Here is a 19759-nt window from a genome sequence, read left to right as displayed (position 1 = left end):
ACGTAAAATCGTAATTTGAATGTCTGAAACAATAAAAGCTCCACGTGTCAAAAGTTCCTCTCTGCAACGCAACAACACAGAGAGACTGTATCCGACGTGGAGGGTCATTCTAATCATGTGAACTCCTTTTAGCCGGAAGCTTAGTGTCAGGGCTGAACCACGTGATCAAAATCTAGGACAACTCATACAAGGTGTAGTCAGATTCTTGAACGACAAGACAATTTATCGTTTATCTGACACAAAATTAGTACAGAAAAGCGGGTTGTACGGGTGGGCAGTTTTAAAGCCCACATTGCTCCGGTTGCTTGCGCAGAGTGTTGTCTATATCGCGGCTGTGGCACTGTAGCGGGTGTTAGCCCGCAGCAGCTGACGCTCTTGTCCGCACCTTAGTCAACGTTTTGTTCTTGACACCAGACCAGGAAGTCAGCTCTTGACGCCTACAAGCTAGCTGTTACCTTAAGCGATGACAGCAGAAAAGAATTCGAAAACAAGATACATGGTTGTAGTTTGATAGTAAACGACGCCGTTTAAGAGCCGGAAAGCTAAGCTGAAAGATTCAAACTCTCGCATTTGACCTGGTTTACATTCAAGTCTGCTATCTAGCTTGTTATTTAGCCATCTGGAAGGATTGACGCTCCATAGTATTAGCAGCTAGTTACCGCTAGCGAGTCGGTGATGGCGGTGGCGCACAGAGCCTGCTTTGTGGCTGGATTTTTATTCATATTACTTCTGCCTGGGTGCGAAGCAAGAATACACAAGCTTACATTGAAGGTAAGGCGACAAATTATGACAGCGCTAGCTCGGGAGCTAACGGTGTGTTGTTTTCCTCTGCTCCCGTCGAGCTTCTTACTAGCCAACTCGTATGTTGTAATTAACTCTAATGACAGAGGACGGTCCAAACATAATGTCGCGTTGGGTTTTGTTATGGGCGCACGACAAAAGCTACCGAAGCTTCTTAAATCTGAGTCTTAGGAGACATGTTTACTGACTGAACCACAACAGCTGAGCTCTACTTGTTTGTTCCTACAACCAGAATGAAACTCGCCACACCATCGACCTCAACAACTTTGGCTTCTACGCCAACGGTACTCTGGATGTCCACCTGCATTCACTGCGAGTCCCGGAAACTCTAGTGGACTACAGCAAGTCCCCAGTAAGTCGTGTGTGTGTTTGGTTATATGCGGTGGTTCACTTACCTTTCTTTTCAACAGGTGGCATTGTGTTCTTCAAAACGATAGGTTGTAAATGAGTTTTAAAAAAATAAAGTTACAAATAATAATAATTATAATAATAATAATAATAAAGCAGGAACAAATTCAAGCTAGAGATAATGTTGTACCAGGCAGTGCCGTTAGATGTACCGCTTTATATATTAATATGAAATGGCACATCTATTACAGATGGGTCATTCCATTTCGATTCATCATTTATTTGCATAAAACCTTTAACCTCCTAAGACCCGAACTCTTCCACAGCATGCAATTTTAATTTCTCTCTGATATTTGGGGCCTGATGGGGCCTGATGAATGTAAAAACAAAGAATTACCAGATTTTTTTTTTTTACCTTGTTTTTGTTTTTAAGAAAAATAAGAGCCACATATGAGGATATTCATGTAAAATTTTGATCGAACAGTAGCAGTATAATGTCCCCGTAAGTGGGTATCAGGCCCTTGTAAAGCAAAATTCAGTATTTTGGTCTAAATAACCCAAAATGTGATGTTCACATATGTGGACGCCAGGTCCTAGGAGGTTAAATCTGAGGCCACATTTGAATACAACTATGTTGAAATCTTCTCCAGCCTCTCCATAAATGTAAATCCACATCTGTAATTCAGGTGCATCAACAGTTGTTTCACTTTGAATATGAAAAAAATAATTAAAACAACTAGCAGTCCTGTAAAGACCCAATAAACCTATCATATGTGCTCAAACTAAAATGAAAGTTGAATGAAAAGAACATTTTCTTCATCTTTGTCACTAAGAATTTCACGTTAAAAATAGTCCTCATTTCATTGAGAAATGTTTTTGTCTCAAATATGTCTCTCTACTTGACCAATGCTATGTTGTTGTTTTCATATTTAACTAGCCTATACAGAGTGGTGTTGGTGGTTGTTGTTGTTAGGGTTTTTTTTATGTTTCTATTTAAATTGCAGACCCTGGTTAATTTTCATGATCAGAATTACCAGTGACAATATCAAGCTTTTATCTTTAATAGTTTTTGCCATATTCATGTTCAAACATTAGACTGTATACCTGTACAGTGGCCACTTATTTTTCTTGAGCACAAATTCACTAACGTTGGTGTGACTTGCTCAGTTTCTTACTGACACTTAATCCAAGCAGAAGACCCAAATAAAGGACAAATTCACTGGTTTTCATTCAAAATATGCCTTTTGGACAGAGACTCAAAATTAATGCGTGATTGGAAATGAAGGCTCTGAGTCTGTGTTACTTTACCTGTGGAATTTTTCAGTTTTTGTTAATAATTGTACAGCCTCTTGGATTTTAATAAACGGGTTCACTGTAGCAGATCTATAATCAAACCCACAGTCGCTGTCCATTTGGTGTAAATGGACAGCAAATTATAATCATCAACAGATTTATTTTTTTTTTAACACTGAGGCTTTGAAGAAAAAAAAAATGTAACTATATGTTTGTTAACTGCTTTTTAAAGAATTAATATCATGACTGGATTAGGCTGCAGACAGAGTTAATGAAGTATCTTTGGCCCAGCTAACATATTTGTGTTGTTAGAGTTTGTGGTTTCTCTATGTAATGTGGCAATATTTTCTTCTATTTTTGTATATTTTATACAGTGTGTAAAGTGTTTGTTAGGTTTACCCAAAAGGGTAATCTGGATGTAGGGTTTTCACTGGGAGAACTGTTTCATCACTCATCCAAGTGACTTCTTCAGTGTCAGCTGACTCCAGGTTTCCCAACTCTATAAACAGTACATTTGCACAATGACTGAAACTAGCACCACTGATGAAGGTCAAAGATCAGTGGTTATGATAATTTGCATATTAATTATCATGAAACTGACCTCACAGCCCAGAAAATCTTTTTAGCAAAGATTTTTATTTTTCTTGGTACAGAAGCAAAAATAATGAATAGAAACAAAATAAACAGACAACAAAATTGGTCTCAGAATCAGTTATCAGGCTAATAGTTCATTTAAAACAAAAGGATTCAATCTGACCTTTTTTCAAATTTTATTTATTTATTTTGCAAGTGGCACATTCTCAGGAAAATCTGCAGATTTTACCTAATAGTTTGAACAAGGATGGGTAAGTAGTGTTGTAACTGTTTGCGTAAATGCTCATGCTGGCTCATGGCGTTTAGTTTTTTGTTTGTTTGTTTGTTTGCTTTTTTTTTAGTTTTCTTTCTTCCCCAATAATTCATCTGACTAAAGGACTGATGAGCTAAAACAAAAATGAATGAATCCATCCAGTTATTCACATTTCATTAGAATGGCAACTTCTCCTACAGTATTGATCAGGATTTAATCAAACCATCACGCAACGATCATCTAATGGGTCTTCACCTGAATTACTCAACTGCAAGGTCTCAACAAAATGTGCTGTTTTGTGGCGAACAGCCTGTTAATTGTCACTATTCATGGGTCAGATGAGCTACTACGTCACTGACATGTTTTTTTGTTGTTGTTGTTTTGTTTTTTTTAACTACAGGGGGGAAAAACAACACACATCAACATTACCTTTAATAAGCCTCTGTTTCATAGACAGTTGTTGTTAAACATTTGAGTGCACTGTAAGCAGTGTGACCACTGAGGTAATGTAGTGGAGTGCTTGAAACAACAGTGAGTTGGGCTAACCTGACACAAAAGTCATGAAGCAGCAGCAGTGAGCTCATCAACCTTTGGTCTTGTGCTTGCGATGGTGTCAAGTGTCATGTTTTAAGAGCTGATTTGACAGTAAAAACTTGCAGATCGAGTCGGTGTGATAAAATATATGTGTTATAAAATAAATGGAGATTTGAATCAGCTGCTTTTAACCCTACTGATTAATCTAATCCCACTTTCTTAAGGTTGGGTTCAGCCTGTCCAGATCGCGTGTTAATGGAGTCTTGTCCTACACAGTAAGTACATCATCATAAATATTTCTGTCAACATTGTACATCATTATTTTCAGACCTTTCAAAATCAGTTGTGCAATCATTCTTACAAGGACAGCCTTTTGTTGAAATGCACTTATGAAACTTTTGTTATTATGAATACAGGTGTTGAGTGTGTGTGTTTGTGTGACGTTTCCCCCTCCAGGCAGAGGAGTCGGAGACATGTCCACTCACTCTTAAAAAGTCGACCAATGACGAGCCTCTCATTCTTTTTCTCATTGATATCAAGAAACAAAGGTGTGGATGTTTCAGCACCAGTATTCAGAAATGTTTGTTACAGTGCTGTTGGCAGTTCAATATGTGAAGGCTAACTGTGTAATTTGTGTTTGTGTAGCATCAATGTGACTGCTATGGGTAAACAAGACAACATACTGATGGCGAAGGAAAAGGTTGAAGCAGATAAAGGTTAGTGTTGGCCACACAAATACCAAAATTTGGATTTTGCTTCCTTCAGTGGTATCATTTATACAAACTAAACTTTGAATTTCTACCCCCCCCAAAAAAAATTCTATTTAAAGTGTTCTATTGAAGACTTGTCTTATTTTATTTTTTTTGATCAAGAGAAGAGTAACTCAGATGTATTCATTAAGGTTCTTCTGTTTTTGTGATAAAGGAGCAGGTCTTAATAAGTGTTTGTTTATAGTATTTACATGATATGTCAAATGTAAGATAATTTCATATAGTCTCTCATATATTTTACACAGAGTGTAAGGATTTTCATGAATGGTACTTGTAGCTCTTTTCCACTAGTACTTACTCTGCTCGACTCGACTCTGTTTTGGTCATTTTCCATTACAGTCGAGTGTCACTCAATGTGCGTGGGATTTTCATAACAACGTGGCTGAAAGTGCTGTTATGCCATTTATATGTGGCACGAACGCCACAACAATGGCGGGTGTCGAAGCGATTGTGTAGCTACTGTTCAGCGTGTGGCTTTTTGTCAGAGTCTAGGACCACAGTGTTGTTTTTTGTGTAGCTATTTCCCTCATTACTTGGTTTCAAAAATGGCAGTTTTGATTTTTGTGAACAAGACGCTCTCATGACTCAAACACTGACATCACTGACTAACCAGTCGGTGTTATTCAGTCTGTTAACATCATATTTTCGGATCGCCTCTGATTGCGTGGAACCCCGGCTGAGTAGGCACTAAAAAAAAGTACCTGGTACCAGGTACTACAAGCCTAAGCCGAGTCAAGTAGGTACTAGTGGAAAGGGGCTTTGCTATTATACTGTCCATTGTTTTCATTAGACTTTGCCTTTGTTTTTGTTTTCTTGATATGAAAGCATCCACCTGTGTATAGTATGCTCGGAATAAACTAAATTTCTATCTTTGTGCCTGGTGCCTGCACTTGTGCTCTGTAGGTCAGAAGAAAGTCAAACGTGCATCAGGAGAACAATCAAAAAATCAGGATAAGCCAGCGGTGCTCCCGAAACAAGCGGAAAAACTGAGCGATGACAAGAAATCAGAGCAGATTGCGCAGAACCCAAAAGCTGAAGCCGTTGATGTGCCAGGGACATTCAATGTACGTTTTTCTTGTTTTGTTTTGTTATTTTGGTCTATTTTTAGTGTGATTTAATCCCAAAATTAATTTCTACTCTGTATTTCATTTTAGCTGAGCAGTCGCAAGCAGCTGACTTTAGATTTGGGGGAAATCCACGGCACCTACAACTTCAGTGTAAGAAAATCCTCCTTAGCCAGTATGCTCAGGCATGTTTAAGGGTGGGATTGTCTCTGACAGGAAGTGTTTTCTCTTTCTCTCAACAGTTCCGCATGGTGTTTGGCTCAGAGGCCGAGGGCCTGTACAGCTTGAAGTTCCACTACTGCCAAAACAGGGAGCCGGGAATCGACAGGGCCTACTCATTTGCAGTGAGTTGAGTATTTTTGAGTTTATAAAATGCAGACTCATGTGCGCGTGTCTGCTTACCATGTTGCGTGCATCACAGGTGGAAGTGACGGAGAAGAATCCTGATGGCTACCTCTCTGCAGCGGAAATCCCTCTGTCTCGCCTTTACCTTTATATGGCTGGAGTTTTCTTCACTGCTGCTCTGGTCTGGGTGTACAATCTCATGAAGCACAGGTACACGGGCACAATGAAGAAATAGTGAACCACACTGTTTTGCAGGATCCGAAAAAAAAAAAAAAAAAAATTCACTTGCACAGTTTGTGGCAGGGCTACTTGCATAATCTGGGAAGCTCTTGCTACAAAGTGTATGATGTAAGACTACGGTTAGGGCCACTGGCTCATATGACTCCATACTAAAGTGAACACAATTTGTAGTGTTTATTGTTATAATCACTCTAACATCAAGCATGATAATATTTGCTAATTGACACTAATTAGATCATTAAGCATAGGATCCTGTTGTTCACACCTCAGTGGAAGACTGTGACTCAGTCACTGTTTTACAGTGGTTGTTGAGTAACTTCAAGTATTTCACACTCACTACAAGGACGTTTCAGTTTATAAAGTTAAAAAATCGACTTTGGCTTCTTTGACACATCATACTTTACAACGCAGCCCAAATAGATTTTTTTTTTAAGAAGATATCTGAAGTATTTGCTCCAATCATGACAGTGAAAGAGCACTAGCTACCACTGGCCTTCCACTAGATCCCACTAGTGCCCCACAGGACTCTACAGACATGCCCATAGATGCTGCAGCCTTCCCACTAAAGGAACATAAAGCAGGTTTACAGTGAGTGATTTACTAAAACGTGTTGTCCTTTAGCCAACTTGGCAGCTATAGCTCTGACACAGTGTTCTGCTGTGGCTTACTATTGCTCTGGAAGTGCTCATAGCCCAGAAAATACAGAAGAAAGAAAGAAAATTGAGTATAAAAACATGCGATCCCATGAACTGCTGGATTTATTAAAGATGGCTGAAATGCGTTCTGTGCTGACATGGCTCGAGCTTAGCTAACAGTTTTCCATTCCAACAAAAAACCAAAGACGGACTAACAAAACTGAGCTGCTGAGGTCACACAGTATCCTGCCCCAAAGCATTTGCCCAACGTTTTCAATTGCTTGACTAAAATATACATCATAACTAATTATTTGGATGAACCCTAAGCAGTAAGAATAAATGGATTTCCTGCAGCAGTGGTCAACATTCAGTTATATGCAATGTTTAAACATCTCTCTTCTGTGTTTGTTTGCAGTTACAGTGTGTTCAAGATCCACTGGCTGATGGCAGCGCTAGCTTTCACAAAGTCCACGTCACTGGTTTTCCACAGTGTAAGTGCATCACCACCACAGCACAGTCTCAGTTTGAATCCTCTCATAAAAAGAGACTCACTGAATTCTGCCTCTGTCCCCGTCTCTCTCAGATCAACTATTACTTCATCAACACTGAGGGGCATCCTATTGAGGGCTGGGCCGTCATGTATTATATAACACACCTGTAAGCAGAACCTCAGCAGAATCGGCTTCTTAGGTTCCTAGGTTATTTGATTTGTATTACACAAAAAAATATGTTTGTATCCTTCCCAGGCTAAAGGGGGCGCTCCTGTTCATCACACTGGCGCTGATTGGTACCGGCTGGGCTTTCGTGAAATACATCCTGTCCGACAAGGAGAAGAAGATCTTCATGATCGTCATTCCTCTGCAGGTACTGTCTCTCATTCCTCTGCAGGTGAGCACCAAATCAAATTGGGTGATTTTTATGTGTATTTTCTTTGATGGCTCGCCGGTCGTGCTGCAGGTCCTGGCTAACGTCGCCTACATCATCATTGAGTCTACAGAGGAGGGCTCCAGCGAGTACTACGTGTGGAAGGAGATCCTCTTTCTGGTGGACCTTATCTGCTGTGGAGCCATCCTTTTCCCTGTTGTGTGGTCAGTGCGGTATCTGTTATTGAATTACATTTTAGTCCCAAATTAGTTTTGGTGGCTAGTTTTTAAAGTTACTAAGATTTCTGAGATAAGAGGATCAGTATGGGAAAGTGGAGCATGTTTGATAGAGTAGAACGCCCAGAATAATTCAACTTCATGAAAAAAATGGGACAGGACCAAAAGCGTTGCCGTCCAGCCCTGCCTACTCGATGAAACAGTCATGAAAATTTTCAGTTTGAAGTTGTAAAACAAGAGACAAGTAGTTTCTTGTAATTAGAAATGAACTTCGTGTTACATGGTGTGCAAGTTTTCCCCAAATAACAGATTCATTGTATAACACGTGTCTGTCTTTAAAGGTCGATCCGTCACCTACAAGAGGCTTCTAGCACCGATGGTAAAGGTGAATCCTGCTGCAACTACAGGGCTTTATTAGGTGGAGAGTTTTTGTTCTGTGTTTAACTTGGTGTATGTTTCTTTCAGCTGCCATGAATTTGGAGAAGCTCAAGCTCTTCCGCCATTATTATGTGATGGTAAGAAGGCCAGTATTTTGCTGTTGTTCTGTGACCCTTTATTCATCTGAACAATTGGACCATTTTTCAGTTACACTGAAAACTTGCCTCTGACAATCTCATCAAACATGTTTTTTAGCAAAGCAAAATTAATCCTGAGGAAAAGGAAGATTTTAGTGTGTTTTTATTTATTTTATTTTATTTTTTTGGTAACCGTACAATTTTAAAGTCTGAGTTCTTACTCAAATGTTTTCTGTCATTTTAGATCGTGTGTTACATCTACTTTACAAGGATCATAGCCATTCTGCTCAAGATCACTATGCCTTTCCGGTGGCAGTGGTGCTATGAGGTAAGACGATGACGGTGCAGCTACAGCAGTTGTTTGTCAAACGGCGAGGACGGTCTGTGGTCTCTGAATCAACAATGACTGGCAATACTTGCCTGATGTGAGCTGGTATAAATCTGCCAGCACATTACTTATTTAAAGCCCTTTATTACTTCATTACAGTTGATAAAGAGCACTGTACTCCCCCCTGAGGCCTGATGGGATATTAGCGTAGCTTGAAGAATGTGAAACAGCACATATGTTTAAAAGGCCCTGTGCTACTTATTTGTTTGCAAAGAAATTTTCCGGATGTTGTGGACAGTGTTAAGACACTTTCTCCTGTCTGTTATTAAACGCACTGTTTCTTCTTCAGTTTCTGGTGGAGGTGTCGACTCTCATCTTCTTTGTGTTGACGGGCTACAAGTTTCGCCCAGCATCCAATAACCCCTACCTCCAGCTTCCCCAGGACGAGGACGACGTCGAGAATGATGAAGTGTAAGCATGACACGTCTGTATGAACCCTCACCTGGCATTTAAATAACTTATCCTGTTACTGAGTTCTTACTCTACCTGATTAATTTATACTTGGAGAAGTTATAGAAAGTAGCACATCTTCAAAGTATGGTTGAAGTAGCCAAATTTCCTTATGAGTCTTTTATTCAGATTTTTTTTTTGGTTAACACAAAGTGAAAACACTATGATATAGCATAGCATGTGTGCGGTGTGATCATAAATGAATATTAAAGGAAATTGGTAGAAGAAAACATCACTTTATGAGTAATAGTAGTTGATTTGTTGAGCTGAAACTATTCTAGTGGTGCTGACTGTCTATTTAGTCCCATCACATAAGGAGGAGGCTCGTGTGGGTATTGTGTAGCTAAGCGTTTGTTTTTCTGTGATTTCCATAAGATTTAATAATTACGACTGAACTAAGATGAAGGTTGAGAAAGTGTTTGCCATTAAAAGTGCTGCTGCTCTTCTGTTTGTGTTCAGAGTGACTGAGTCAGGCGCACTCGAGGGTATTTCCAAAGTCAAGAAGACGTCCAACGGACGCGAGCGCCAGAAAGAGTCCACCTTGTGAGCAGGAAGCTGCATCTTTGGGAGTGGCCAACTAAACATCCCCAGGCCAGCTGACAGAAAGGGGTACACACACACACACACACGGACCAAGGCTCCCCACTTCCAGTGACAGCTCTGCTATTGAAACTCTTTACGTGGTTGCAGTGGTTGTGCCCACTGTCTGGCTATGCAAAAAAAAAAAAAAAGTAAAGAAAAAAAAAAGGACTAACTTATTGGACGCTCTCTGTTTCCCTTAAATGCTCCACCTAAAAACTGAGGGGTTTTGGGGAGCTACAACCACATGGATGGGTGGAGATATGGAAAGGAGCTCTGATGTTCTGTATGTTTCATTCTCTCTCTCTCTCTCTCTCTCTCCCTCCAAAGATAATTTTTTTTAGACACTTGCTTTTGAGTGTGTTTATAGCAGCTATTTAAAACGGTACTTCTGCGAGCCTCTTAGCTGTAACTATTCCTGTGCAGAGTGTGTTGTGTGTGTGTGTGTGTGTGTGTGTGTGAGTGAAAGTGAGACGACACAGGATTTGGCTACCCCCGCCTCCCCACCCCAGTGACAATAGCCCATACTCAGGTAAAAGGCTAATCAGTATATTTCAAATTTAAGCATCCATCTCGTGTTTCCATTGTTCACGGGTCAGAAAAATCCCACTTTATCACCACACAGTACCGTATGTTTGTTTTTTGTTTTTTTCTTTTCCTCCTACATGTATGATTTGTATATTGAAATATATGGTTAACAAGAAGTTGTATATTTCAATATCGATTGACTTATTACATATTGAAATGTTATATTTCAGTATTATTGTTGATGTTGGAGACTTAAGCGTTCCTCCCAGCCCGTCACTCGGACTGCTGCTGTAATTTAGTGCTTTAGTGGTTTGAGGACAACTCCCATACACCTCTGTGAATACAGCCAATATGGTGACATGTGAAGATGTAGGCAGATGAACAGGTTTTGTTTTTTTTTTCTCTAAAATAGGCAGAGAAGTTTGGCCTTGTTCTTTAACCCCCCCCCCCCCAAATCTCGTTTGGCATTGCTGTGCCAACTGGACAGAGAAGTGACCTAACTGATCATTTTTGAATTTGCCTGCTTTTGGTTTTACCTTTTTGCTCTTGATGTGAAGCTTATTTTATGAATTATTGGTTTGACATTAGGTTTTGAAAAGATCAGCAATGTGTGTGCAGCCAGACCGGGTGGATGGCCATTTGTAAATAAGACTGCTGACACAAAAGGAGGCACATAACACTTTGCTGAGCAGTGCAGAGAGGCTTTGTGGAGGGCTTTAGACAGTTCAGGTTCAATCAGATTTTTTTTCTTTTCCTGGATAGACAAACAGGTGTGGCGATGAGGAAAGACTACTGAGATTTTACTACAATCACTCCGGTGCAGGGATGACCCCAGTACCCTGGAGGGAAGGATTTAGCAGTGGGCGAAGTTCACTTTAGTTTCAGTGAAAACGTTTTTTTTTTGTTGTTGTTGTTGTTTTGTTTTTTTAATTGTTACAGAAGGCTGTTTGGTGTCTGTATCAGCTGTCACAATAAAGTTCTGCAAAGTTCTCAGATTACACTGTTATGTATATGTCATTTTTGTGGTTTTATTAAACTGCATAGCTTGCACTAAAATAATCAAGATGAGAAAAGAATTGTGCTCCAGGCATGAAGAAAAGTGGGGAACCTGCAGAAGGAGTCACATTTGCCCCGAGCTTTGGCTCCTCCTGTGCCTGGTGAAGGGGCACCGACTTCTCAGACTCGACAGAGCTCCTTCAGAGGCCCACGCATTCAGCTGCTGTCTGCACACACACAGCAGTACTCTGCATGAGTCAGCTGTTTGTGATGCTTACAACATGTTGAGGGTCTGACCTGCTGTTTCTTCATTTACATGATATGTAAAGCAACTACTGAGCAGGTTTTGCATGACAGCCGCCAAACCTTTCCTGCCCAAGTGTTATTTAAATTACTTCTGCCACAACTTTAAAGGTGATTTATGGTACTCTTGTGCTTCACATCATGTAGTTCTTTGAGTACTGTGACTTCATGTTCAAGAAAAAAGTTTGAGATGATCTGAGCTTTGTGACATTTTGTATTACCGGTATCCTGCTGGAAATGGCTATCAGAAGATGCATACCATGTGGTCAGAAAGGTATTGACCTGGTCAGCAACAGTACTCAGGTAGGCTGCGGTGTTTAACTGGTGCTCAGTTGCCACCAAGGGGTCCAAAGAGTTCAATGCTTTGTTCGACTTTCAGCAGGTCATCTTGACGATGCTTTCATGCCTAAATACACCTAAATGCTCGAAAATGTAACACATTAGATCCTATTGGAGAGGAAAAATCAATGCAAGTTAGTCAAAATTAGACAGATAATGAGTAGGAATACCTTTTTCTTAACTTAGTAACATTTTTGCCCTTTAGAGCAAAATTAGATACAACTAAACTTGTTAAACACCAGACCCTGCTCTCTGACATTCTCCTGAGGTTCATTCGAAGCGTTCCTGCAGTGGGAAGTTACCTAAGTTAAGCAGATTTCTTGAGTAAAGTTGCAAAAATGAACCCATCCATGTAAAACAAACTAGTTAATCTAAATGTAAACTAGTACGCTATTGTATAAATGAAGCAACCCCAGGAATTATCACCTTCACCTTAGTATGTACACGCAATTACATTTTTTAGCAGCAACATTTTGTACAACAAGAATGGCAGTCATTTAATGTGGAGCACACTCTGGGAGCAGTGGGCCGGACCAGTCAAACGCCCTTTCTGTCAGTGTAAAGACATCCTTTTTATGTTTTTGTTACTGTGGGCCTAATGTTTAAAAAAAAAAAAAAAAAAAATATATATATATATATATATATATATCTCTAGTGTAAATTGAAAGAAACACTATGTGCACTATGTTTCCTGTCATTGTCAATGGGGGATGTGTTCATCTGTAGGTAAAGCTAATGTGAATAAAGTTAAAAGTACAAAATCTAGCATGCCAGTATATATTTTCCAAAAGCCGAGTGGGCCGGACTGGAGTCTTTGCCGGAAGATTCTGGGCCCCGGGCCTTAAGTTTGCCACCCTTGCTGTAGAGCAGCATGTGGGACCGCCATCCTCACTTTAACCCTTGCTTGCACAGCAGGCAGTGATTCATTACTAATGGAAAATTTCGAAGCGATTGGATTGGATACAGTTAGAAGTCTCGAGGCTGCTCCGCCCCTCCGTCCTGCAAGCTGCAGACAGACGCCGGTGCTCACTGCAGTCACTCCGCAGTGCATCCAGCAGCAGACTGCAATCTCCTCACACCGCTCCTCCCTGCGCTCCCCTGGCAGGTGGAAAGGACACGCATAGAAACACGCGGGGTCGCGAACATGTAAGTATCACCTCGAGTATCTTATAGTTTAAGAAACCGTCCGGTATTAGGTGATGGTGATGTTTGTGATAGTAGTTGACTGTTATTTTGCGGGAGTTTTTGCGGCGTTGCGCACAGGTAAAGTTGATTTGTTTGCGTCATCGTTTATCGGCTGCAGTAAAATGCATTTTCAAGCTGCTCTAATACATCAGTGTTAATGATGATGATGATGATGATAATAAACAATGAAGATCACCGATGAGCTTATTTGGACACAGTCCGCCCCGTTACTACATCACCTGTATCTGTGAAACGCCCTTCCTCATTAACGCCTTTTTTGTAAAGTTGGAATAAAATAAGGATTTGAACAGGTTGTGATCACAGTGGGATGCGATAAGCCGCCGATCTCGGTTGTTCCTTGACCTCGAAATGCCTTTGGATTGATTTAGAAAAGACCCAGCCTGATGATGCAGCAGATTCCCTCGCTCTCTCCCTGTTTGCGTCGCACTGAGGCAGGAAAACGTGTCCTGTTTCATCTCCGCAGTGCAAACACGCCGGGATGCAGCACAGCAGGCACGCTTCAGAGCCATCACTCTGAAAAACTCAGATTTCTGCAGTCTAGCACCTTTTTAAAAAAATATACATATATATATATATATATATATTTGTCGTTATCATTGTCTTTCATTTTAGAATAGCAGTACTTTGGTTATTTAAAGAAACTACAGTTATTCTACCCACACAACATCCTTATGCTACAAAATCATTGATGCTGTTTGTCTTTCCTCATCACTCCTTTAACTTGTACACAGACAATTCTCTTAGTTTTTTCCCATTAAATGATTCTTTGATACTCATGAGACTTTTTCGTCTTTGTTACTTAAATCATTTGCGAACATCATTGCCTTGTGTGTCCTCCCACAGGGCTTTCATCTCAATCTTTGCTATTCTGGCCCTTGTGGTCTCAGCTGAAGGCAGTGTTGGGTAAGTGGAACGCTTCATGCAGATGGCTTTACAAACCTATGATGGCACTGAAATGTTCCAGTTACACGCTATGGTTTTCAAACATGGCTTTAAAGTGGAGGTTTGTGTCCTCTCGAGGAGTCTCGTGTTCTGGCTCTTCCAAGGTCAAAGCCAAATGCAAAGGTGGTTCTACTTTTTACTGCATCTTTAAAACATAAAAATGAAGCTCTGTCTGGTTTTGTTTGTTCTTTGTTTTCTCGATTTATCCAGACTTTAATTCACTACATTGAATGCTTATGGAGCTTCATAGTAGGCATTTCTATGGCTCCTGTAAGTGTAATGTGTAGTTTGTCCATATAGTGCAATCTTAATGATTACTGCTATTATTGCCATCGAATTAGTTTATCGGTCTTCTTGTTGCAGACCCAGTACCAACAGCAGCTACTGCACAGAGTCAAAGGAATGTCTGGAATATGACCTGATCTGCAAAACGGATGAGTATGAAGTGAGTGAAAGCTCTCAGCAGCCAGCAGTGCAACATGCGTTCCCGACTCGTTGAGCTCATATTTCTCACGTACTGTGTGCTTGTGTGCGTTCGTGTCCAGGTGCGGCACTACAGCCCCACTCGCTGGGTGTCAACAGATGCCGAAGCCTATTTCATGGGAGTGGGTGCGGCCATGGCTTTCAGGAGACTCTTCCAGTATATCACCGGAAGCAACGAAGGAGGTAAGAAGTCGATATACAGGAGGTCAAATTGAGCTTTGATGGAGTGCATCAGTGTTTGGAATGATGATGATGATGGTGATGGTGGTCATTCAGGTGTCCAGATGGAGATGACCGCTCCTGTCCTGGTCAAGATCCCAGAGAAGACCAAGATGTGGGAGCCTGCTATCTACACGCTCAACTTCCCACTGCCTTCAGCCTATCAGGACAACCCTCCAGCACCCACTAATGACAAGGTGAGCCCTCGAATTGCCCTTGCCTCTACTGAGGTCAAACGCTGTTTATCCTGCCAGTAACTGTGTAATTCAATCAGTGATTTTCAGCTTTCAGATCAATAGAGATCATTGCGGTTGGCCCTGCTGCTCTCACTCAGCAGAATAGAAATGCATAGTGCTGAGTCAGCAAGGCGCCAGTGCTCCTGGCCTCTGTGTTTTCTGATTCTTAACAGACGAATCGGCCAATCACATGGCAGGAACTCGTGCGTAAGCATGTAGAGATGGCATCCGAATTTAAGTGAGCCAGACTACTTCAAGCTGATAGGAAGGCAACATCCAGCATCTCTGGATGTACGTAACACTGAATCTTGAAGCAGCTATAGCAACACAAGACCACACCTGAAGTGCCATTCCTGTCAGCTAACAAACGCACACTGATCTGCTCTCTGATCTGATGAGTCTCGATTTCTGCTGTAACATTCAGATGTTTGTTGTAAAAAAACCTGAATGCATGGATCCATCGCCCCCTGTGTCAGTGGTTTAGGGTGGTGGTGTAAGTGTGGGAAATATTTCTCTGCCAGAAAGAATTGGGGCGTTCTTGAAATCAAACTGAAGCTATGCCAGTATAAGCAAGGTGTACCTACTGAAGCTTCTAGTTAGTGTGTATAACGTTACAATGATCAACACACTTGTTTCAAGCAGTTTATTTTTAAACTATTGACTCTGTGTGCTGTCAGTGACAGCAGATGGTCATCTCAGTTATACAGCTCTTGAGGACACGGGAGGCTTTATAAGGCCCAGTGTAACAATTATTTTGAACAGTGTATCATGCAAAATTTCTCTAGTTGATCACACAAATAAAAAGATCAAATTGTACATAAGCGTAAGAGTTTCTATTACTCTAAAGCTTCTCTGCTGCCCTTCCACTTTGTTTTCCTCATGTATTTCACTGTACTGGATTCTTCTCTGCATCCATCGCACAGCTGTATTTCACTGAGATGCCAGAGATGGACGTGTACGTGAGGAGTTACGGAGGCTGGATGCTGTCGGTCACCTCCAGGCTTCACGCCCACCTGCTGACCAAAGAGCTAACCAGAGTCCAAGCTTCCTACAACCACAGCTATCACTACGGAGTCGGCTACGACAGGTGCTACGCATGTCTAATTTCTAATTTTCTTTGAGGGAATCACTCATGACTGTATCATCATGTGGTTCTTTTTGCTCTGGTCCATGTTGTGCACTCATTAAACAGTATTATCTGGACTTAACACTTGTAGTGTTGCACAAGGCGTGGTCGCCTACTTCTAACTCTTATGTTCATCTCTCTTGTTCGTTTCTTGTACGTAGCCCCTTAAAGCTGTTGAACAGGCACAACGAGGTGTGGTACGTGGCCGAGGGCGAGCCAGTTTGCTCAGATCCACACGAGCCGACACCTGCGCACACACCCCGTCTGACTCCCACCGACTCACCCACAGACTTCCCCTTCGAGCCTCTCCCAGACAGCCTCTCTGATTCCCCCTCACTCACTCCCTCCAACCTGTCCTCAAATGCCACGTCCAACTCCACCTCACAGATGCCCTCTGACACACCCACTCTGTCCCCATCAAACACTCCACCCAGTTCTCCATCTGATCTGCCTGCTCAAGCTGCATTCAGCAATCCCCAAACGTCCAGCCAGATCCTGCTGGAACCAACATCCAACTCCTCCGATCCCACCTCTGTGAGCCCGTCGCTGGAGCCCCAGTCTGGCACCACTCTGTCGAACAGCGTGGCTACCAGCCCCGAGGAGACACTGGCAGACACTGAGCCTGTGGTCGAGCCAAACGATGCTCATTAGCAGCACTCAGATGTGATTCGAGCAGCTTTTCCAGATATATTTCTATGTAATCTAAACAGAAGGCAAACAGTGGAGGTGTGACAGAAAGTTGAATGCGTGAGTCTGTGTGTGATAGACGGACCTGCTGTTTCTCTTCCTCCTTTTCTCACTGTACCCCTACTTATGGCACTGAGTGTTTAACTGTGTGTTCTATTGCAGCTTTGCATCTGCAGCTTCTCGTATCACTGAACACGTTCCACTTTGTCATTCCGATGTTATCTCACCGCTCCAGCGTAGATTTAAGTGAAATCTATGTATTAGTCAGAAGGTTAGTAATCCGAGTTATTGTGCTGGTTGATAGATGAAATGCTGGAACGAAGAACAATAGGCCAGACTTAATTATCTTAATGCAGAGTTTCACACTGAAGTTCTTTATATTTACTGCCTGGGTGCAACTTTCTAAAAGTTCATGCGTTCAACTTCTTCAGTCACTTTCATGATGTGTGTGGCAGCATATTCATTTTGCATTTTCATTGGGATCTTTCTTGCAATCTTAGACACTAACTAATAATACAAACAGTTCCCAGATTATGACTTTGTATTTCACTTTTCTTTCCAGTATGTTGGCCCAGAAGAACCCCCAAAACTGCAGCCATATGATTAGTCAGCTCCAAACTTAGATATGTGCAATTAAATATTTACCAAAAAAACATTTAACCTGTATGTTATGGGAATTAATACAGTCATCAAATTGCAGCATTCATACCAGAACAGTATGATTGTTGAAAGTAAAACTGGATTCGTGGAGTACCTGCTCTGGCCTTTAGTTTTTCGATTAATGTTTCAAAACCTTTAAAATTACTTTCCCTGCTAAACTTGACCAAAAATAAGAAATGTTTTGTATGTTCTGTTACTTTAAAGTCGTCAAAGTGTTTCTCACCACTAGGGGGTTGCTGTAGAGCAGTGCTACGTCTCAAACTCTCTGAGCAGTCTTGGTTCTGACAAGGTGGAACTACTGAAGTGGCCAGTTAGTGTATTTCTGGTAATCTCTATACATGTCTATATAGTACATGGTACTGTAAACAAGGGTGATACAACAGGAGTGGTAACGGCTAATAATAATATGCCGCATCTTTATCATTAAAGAAGAAAGTCACTATCATTATGTTAACGTAAGCAGCTATTTAGCTTTGTGGGTGTTTTTAGGGAGTAGGAGATCAGTGTTTCAGCCATCAAGGATGTAAACGTCTTGGTAAGAAATACTGAAAGTTAAAACTGTGTTCATCTGTAAAGGAAATTGTTATATTTAATGTAATTTAGCACTGTGTAGAAATTTAGAAGTTCAGTCTGCCCTCGTGTAAAATCTTGATTAGTCATATTTTCCCTAGAAAATCACTCCACAACCACGTTGCCGTAGCCGTGTCTGTGTGGGTTCTCTCCCGGTAGCTTTTAGCCCAGCAATGGTACTGCTTTGCAAACCGTCTACTTAAGTGCGACCTACAGTTTCAACCAACTGCAGTAAGACTGCTCCAAAGATCTCAAAGAATCCCAGTTGATTAAACCAATGCAATAAGATTTACATGTTAATGAATTACATCCTCTATTGATGCATCTCTGAGCTACATGCTGTATATATACACATTATATATACATTCTGTTCTGATGAAGATGCAATAAAATAAACATTAACTCATGTGGACTCATTTTGTTGCTGATGGTCTGGACTTCACTGACTAAAAATTTCAATTTTCCTTTTATTAATTTGTCAGTGAACACAACTGAAGGGGAATCGACCCAAATGTCTCCCAGCTGTATTCTGGTTCTAAGAGAGAAATGTGAAGGGCATCTTCCTTGCAACCAGGAGAAATAGGTCAAAACCTATATAAAAGCAAGGCTGGAGCGCACCTGCAGCCCTGTAGCAACTTTGTCAATATTTGTGGAGGAAAATAAGCAGTGAATGAGAATTTTATGAATGAATGAGAATGGTATTATATCGTCAGCAATGTATTGTGATAATATCATATCATGGGGTGTTTGGCGATTCCCATGTCAAAGCTTAGCACTGAGGTTGGCAACCTGCGGCTCACGAGCCACTGTACTGTAACCGTAAGCCTATTTATACATGTTATATTGTATCATTAATACATGTACATACATTAATCCAGAGGTTCCCAAAGTGTGGGGCCCGCCCCCTAGGGGGGGCGCAGAGCCATTGCAGGGGGGCGCGGTATGAAAAGAAAAAAAAAAAGAGCGCTTGGACACTGTGGACAGGTTTTTGACGGGGCTCCCACACAAACGCAAAGCAGGAGATGAAGCATCGCCAAATATGTTTCCAAACCAACTTTCTTCCAAGCCAAAGACTAGAAAATATGGTGAAGCATATCTTTGGCTTCACCTGCACAAGTGCCGAGGTAGGTCTCCCCTGCAAAATTAGTTTCCCTGCGTCGGGAGCAGCGCTGTGCTCTCCAAATCACGGACAAACAGTGACCAGACATTTAATGTCAGGAGTAGTTAGTTATTACAAGAAGTGTTTGTGAACTAAAAATCAAGAGCTAACATGATGTTAGCTCTTTATGCAGTAAAGTTACAGTGGGATACAAATAATATCAGGCTGATCCTGCCGTAATTTGTTCCCTCGGTTCAAATCACGGACAAACAGTATCTCACAGCTGTTTATGTGTTTAAACCCATTTTGCACAGAGAGACATTTTTTGAAAAATGTATTGATAGTAATGTTGAATATTATTACACAGGAAAAAAAACAACTACACGTAAAATAATTACACCGTGACGCCTCTGCCTTTCTAAATGGAGGGACAGTAACTGCGTGTGTATATGTAAG

The 19759-nt window shown here is 41.2% G+C and overlaps 2 protein-coding genes across 4 annotated transcripts; both read left to right on the top strand.

Annotated features, from left to right (window-relative positions):
* Positions 1–151: 151 nt before the first annotated feature.
* Positions 152–11435, top strand: LOC109202682 (protein GPR108). Of its 2 annotated transcripts, none has more exons than XM_019360605.2 (18): positions 152–771; positions 1034–1153; positions 4048–4098; positions 4280–4371; positions 4469–4539; positions 5497–5657; positions 5748–5810; positions 5900–6001; positions 6079–6212; positions 7293–7368; positions 7461–7534; positions 7624–7741; positions 7835–7965; positions 8319–8356; positions 8443–8492; positions 8737–8820; positions 9170–9291; positions 9790–11435. In XM_019360605.2, the coding sequence occupies exons 1-18, from the start codon at positions 676–678 to the stop codon at positions 9875–9877; spliced, it is 1671 nt and encodes a 556-aa protein (XP_019216150.1). In that variant the 5' UTR covers positions 152–675; the 3' UTR covers positions 9878–11435. The 2 variants fall into 2 exon arrangements, with proteins under 2 accessions (XP_019216150.1, XP_019216149.1); XM_019360604.2 differs by having other exon boundaries at positions 153–771; positions 8319–8362.
* A 1611-nt stretch (positions 11436–13046) lies between these two features.
* soul5l (heme-binding protein soul5, like) lies at positions 13047–18611 on the top strand. 2 transcript variants are annotated; one of them, XM_005461669.4, is made up of 7 exons: positions 13047–13221; positions 14125–14184; positions 14587–14668; positions 14769–14889; positions 14983–15122; positions 16085–16248; positions 16449–18611. In XM_005461669.4, coding segments are annotated over exons 1-7 (1059 nt in total). In that variant the 5' UTR covers positions 13047–13219; the 3' UTR covers positions 16939–18611. The 2 variants fall into 2 exon arrangements, with proteins under 2 accessions (XP_005461726.1, XP_025763498.1); XM_025907713.1 differs by lacking the exons at positions 13047–13221; positions 14125–14184 and adding an exon at positions 14214–14346.
* Positions 18612–19759: the final 1148 nt, after the last annotated feature.

Source organism: Oreochromis niloticus, linkage group LG6, assembly GCF_001858045.2.
Source record: "Oreochromis niloticus isolate F11D_XX linkage group LG6, O_niloticus_UMD_NMBU, whole genome shotgun sequence".
Classification (NCBI taxonomy): domain Eukaryota; kingdom Metazoa; phylum Chordata; class Actinopteri; order Cichliformes; family Cichlidae; genus Oreochromis; species Oreochromis niloticus.
Note: the sequence above shows the minus strand (reverse complement) of the source record. Positions and strands in the feature narration are given on the sequence as shown.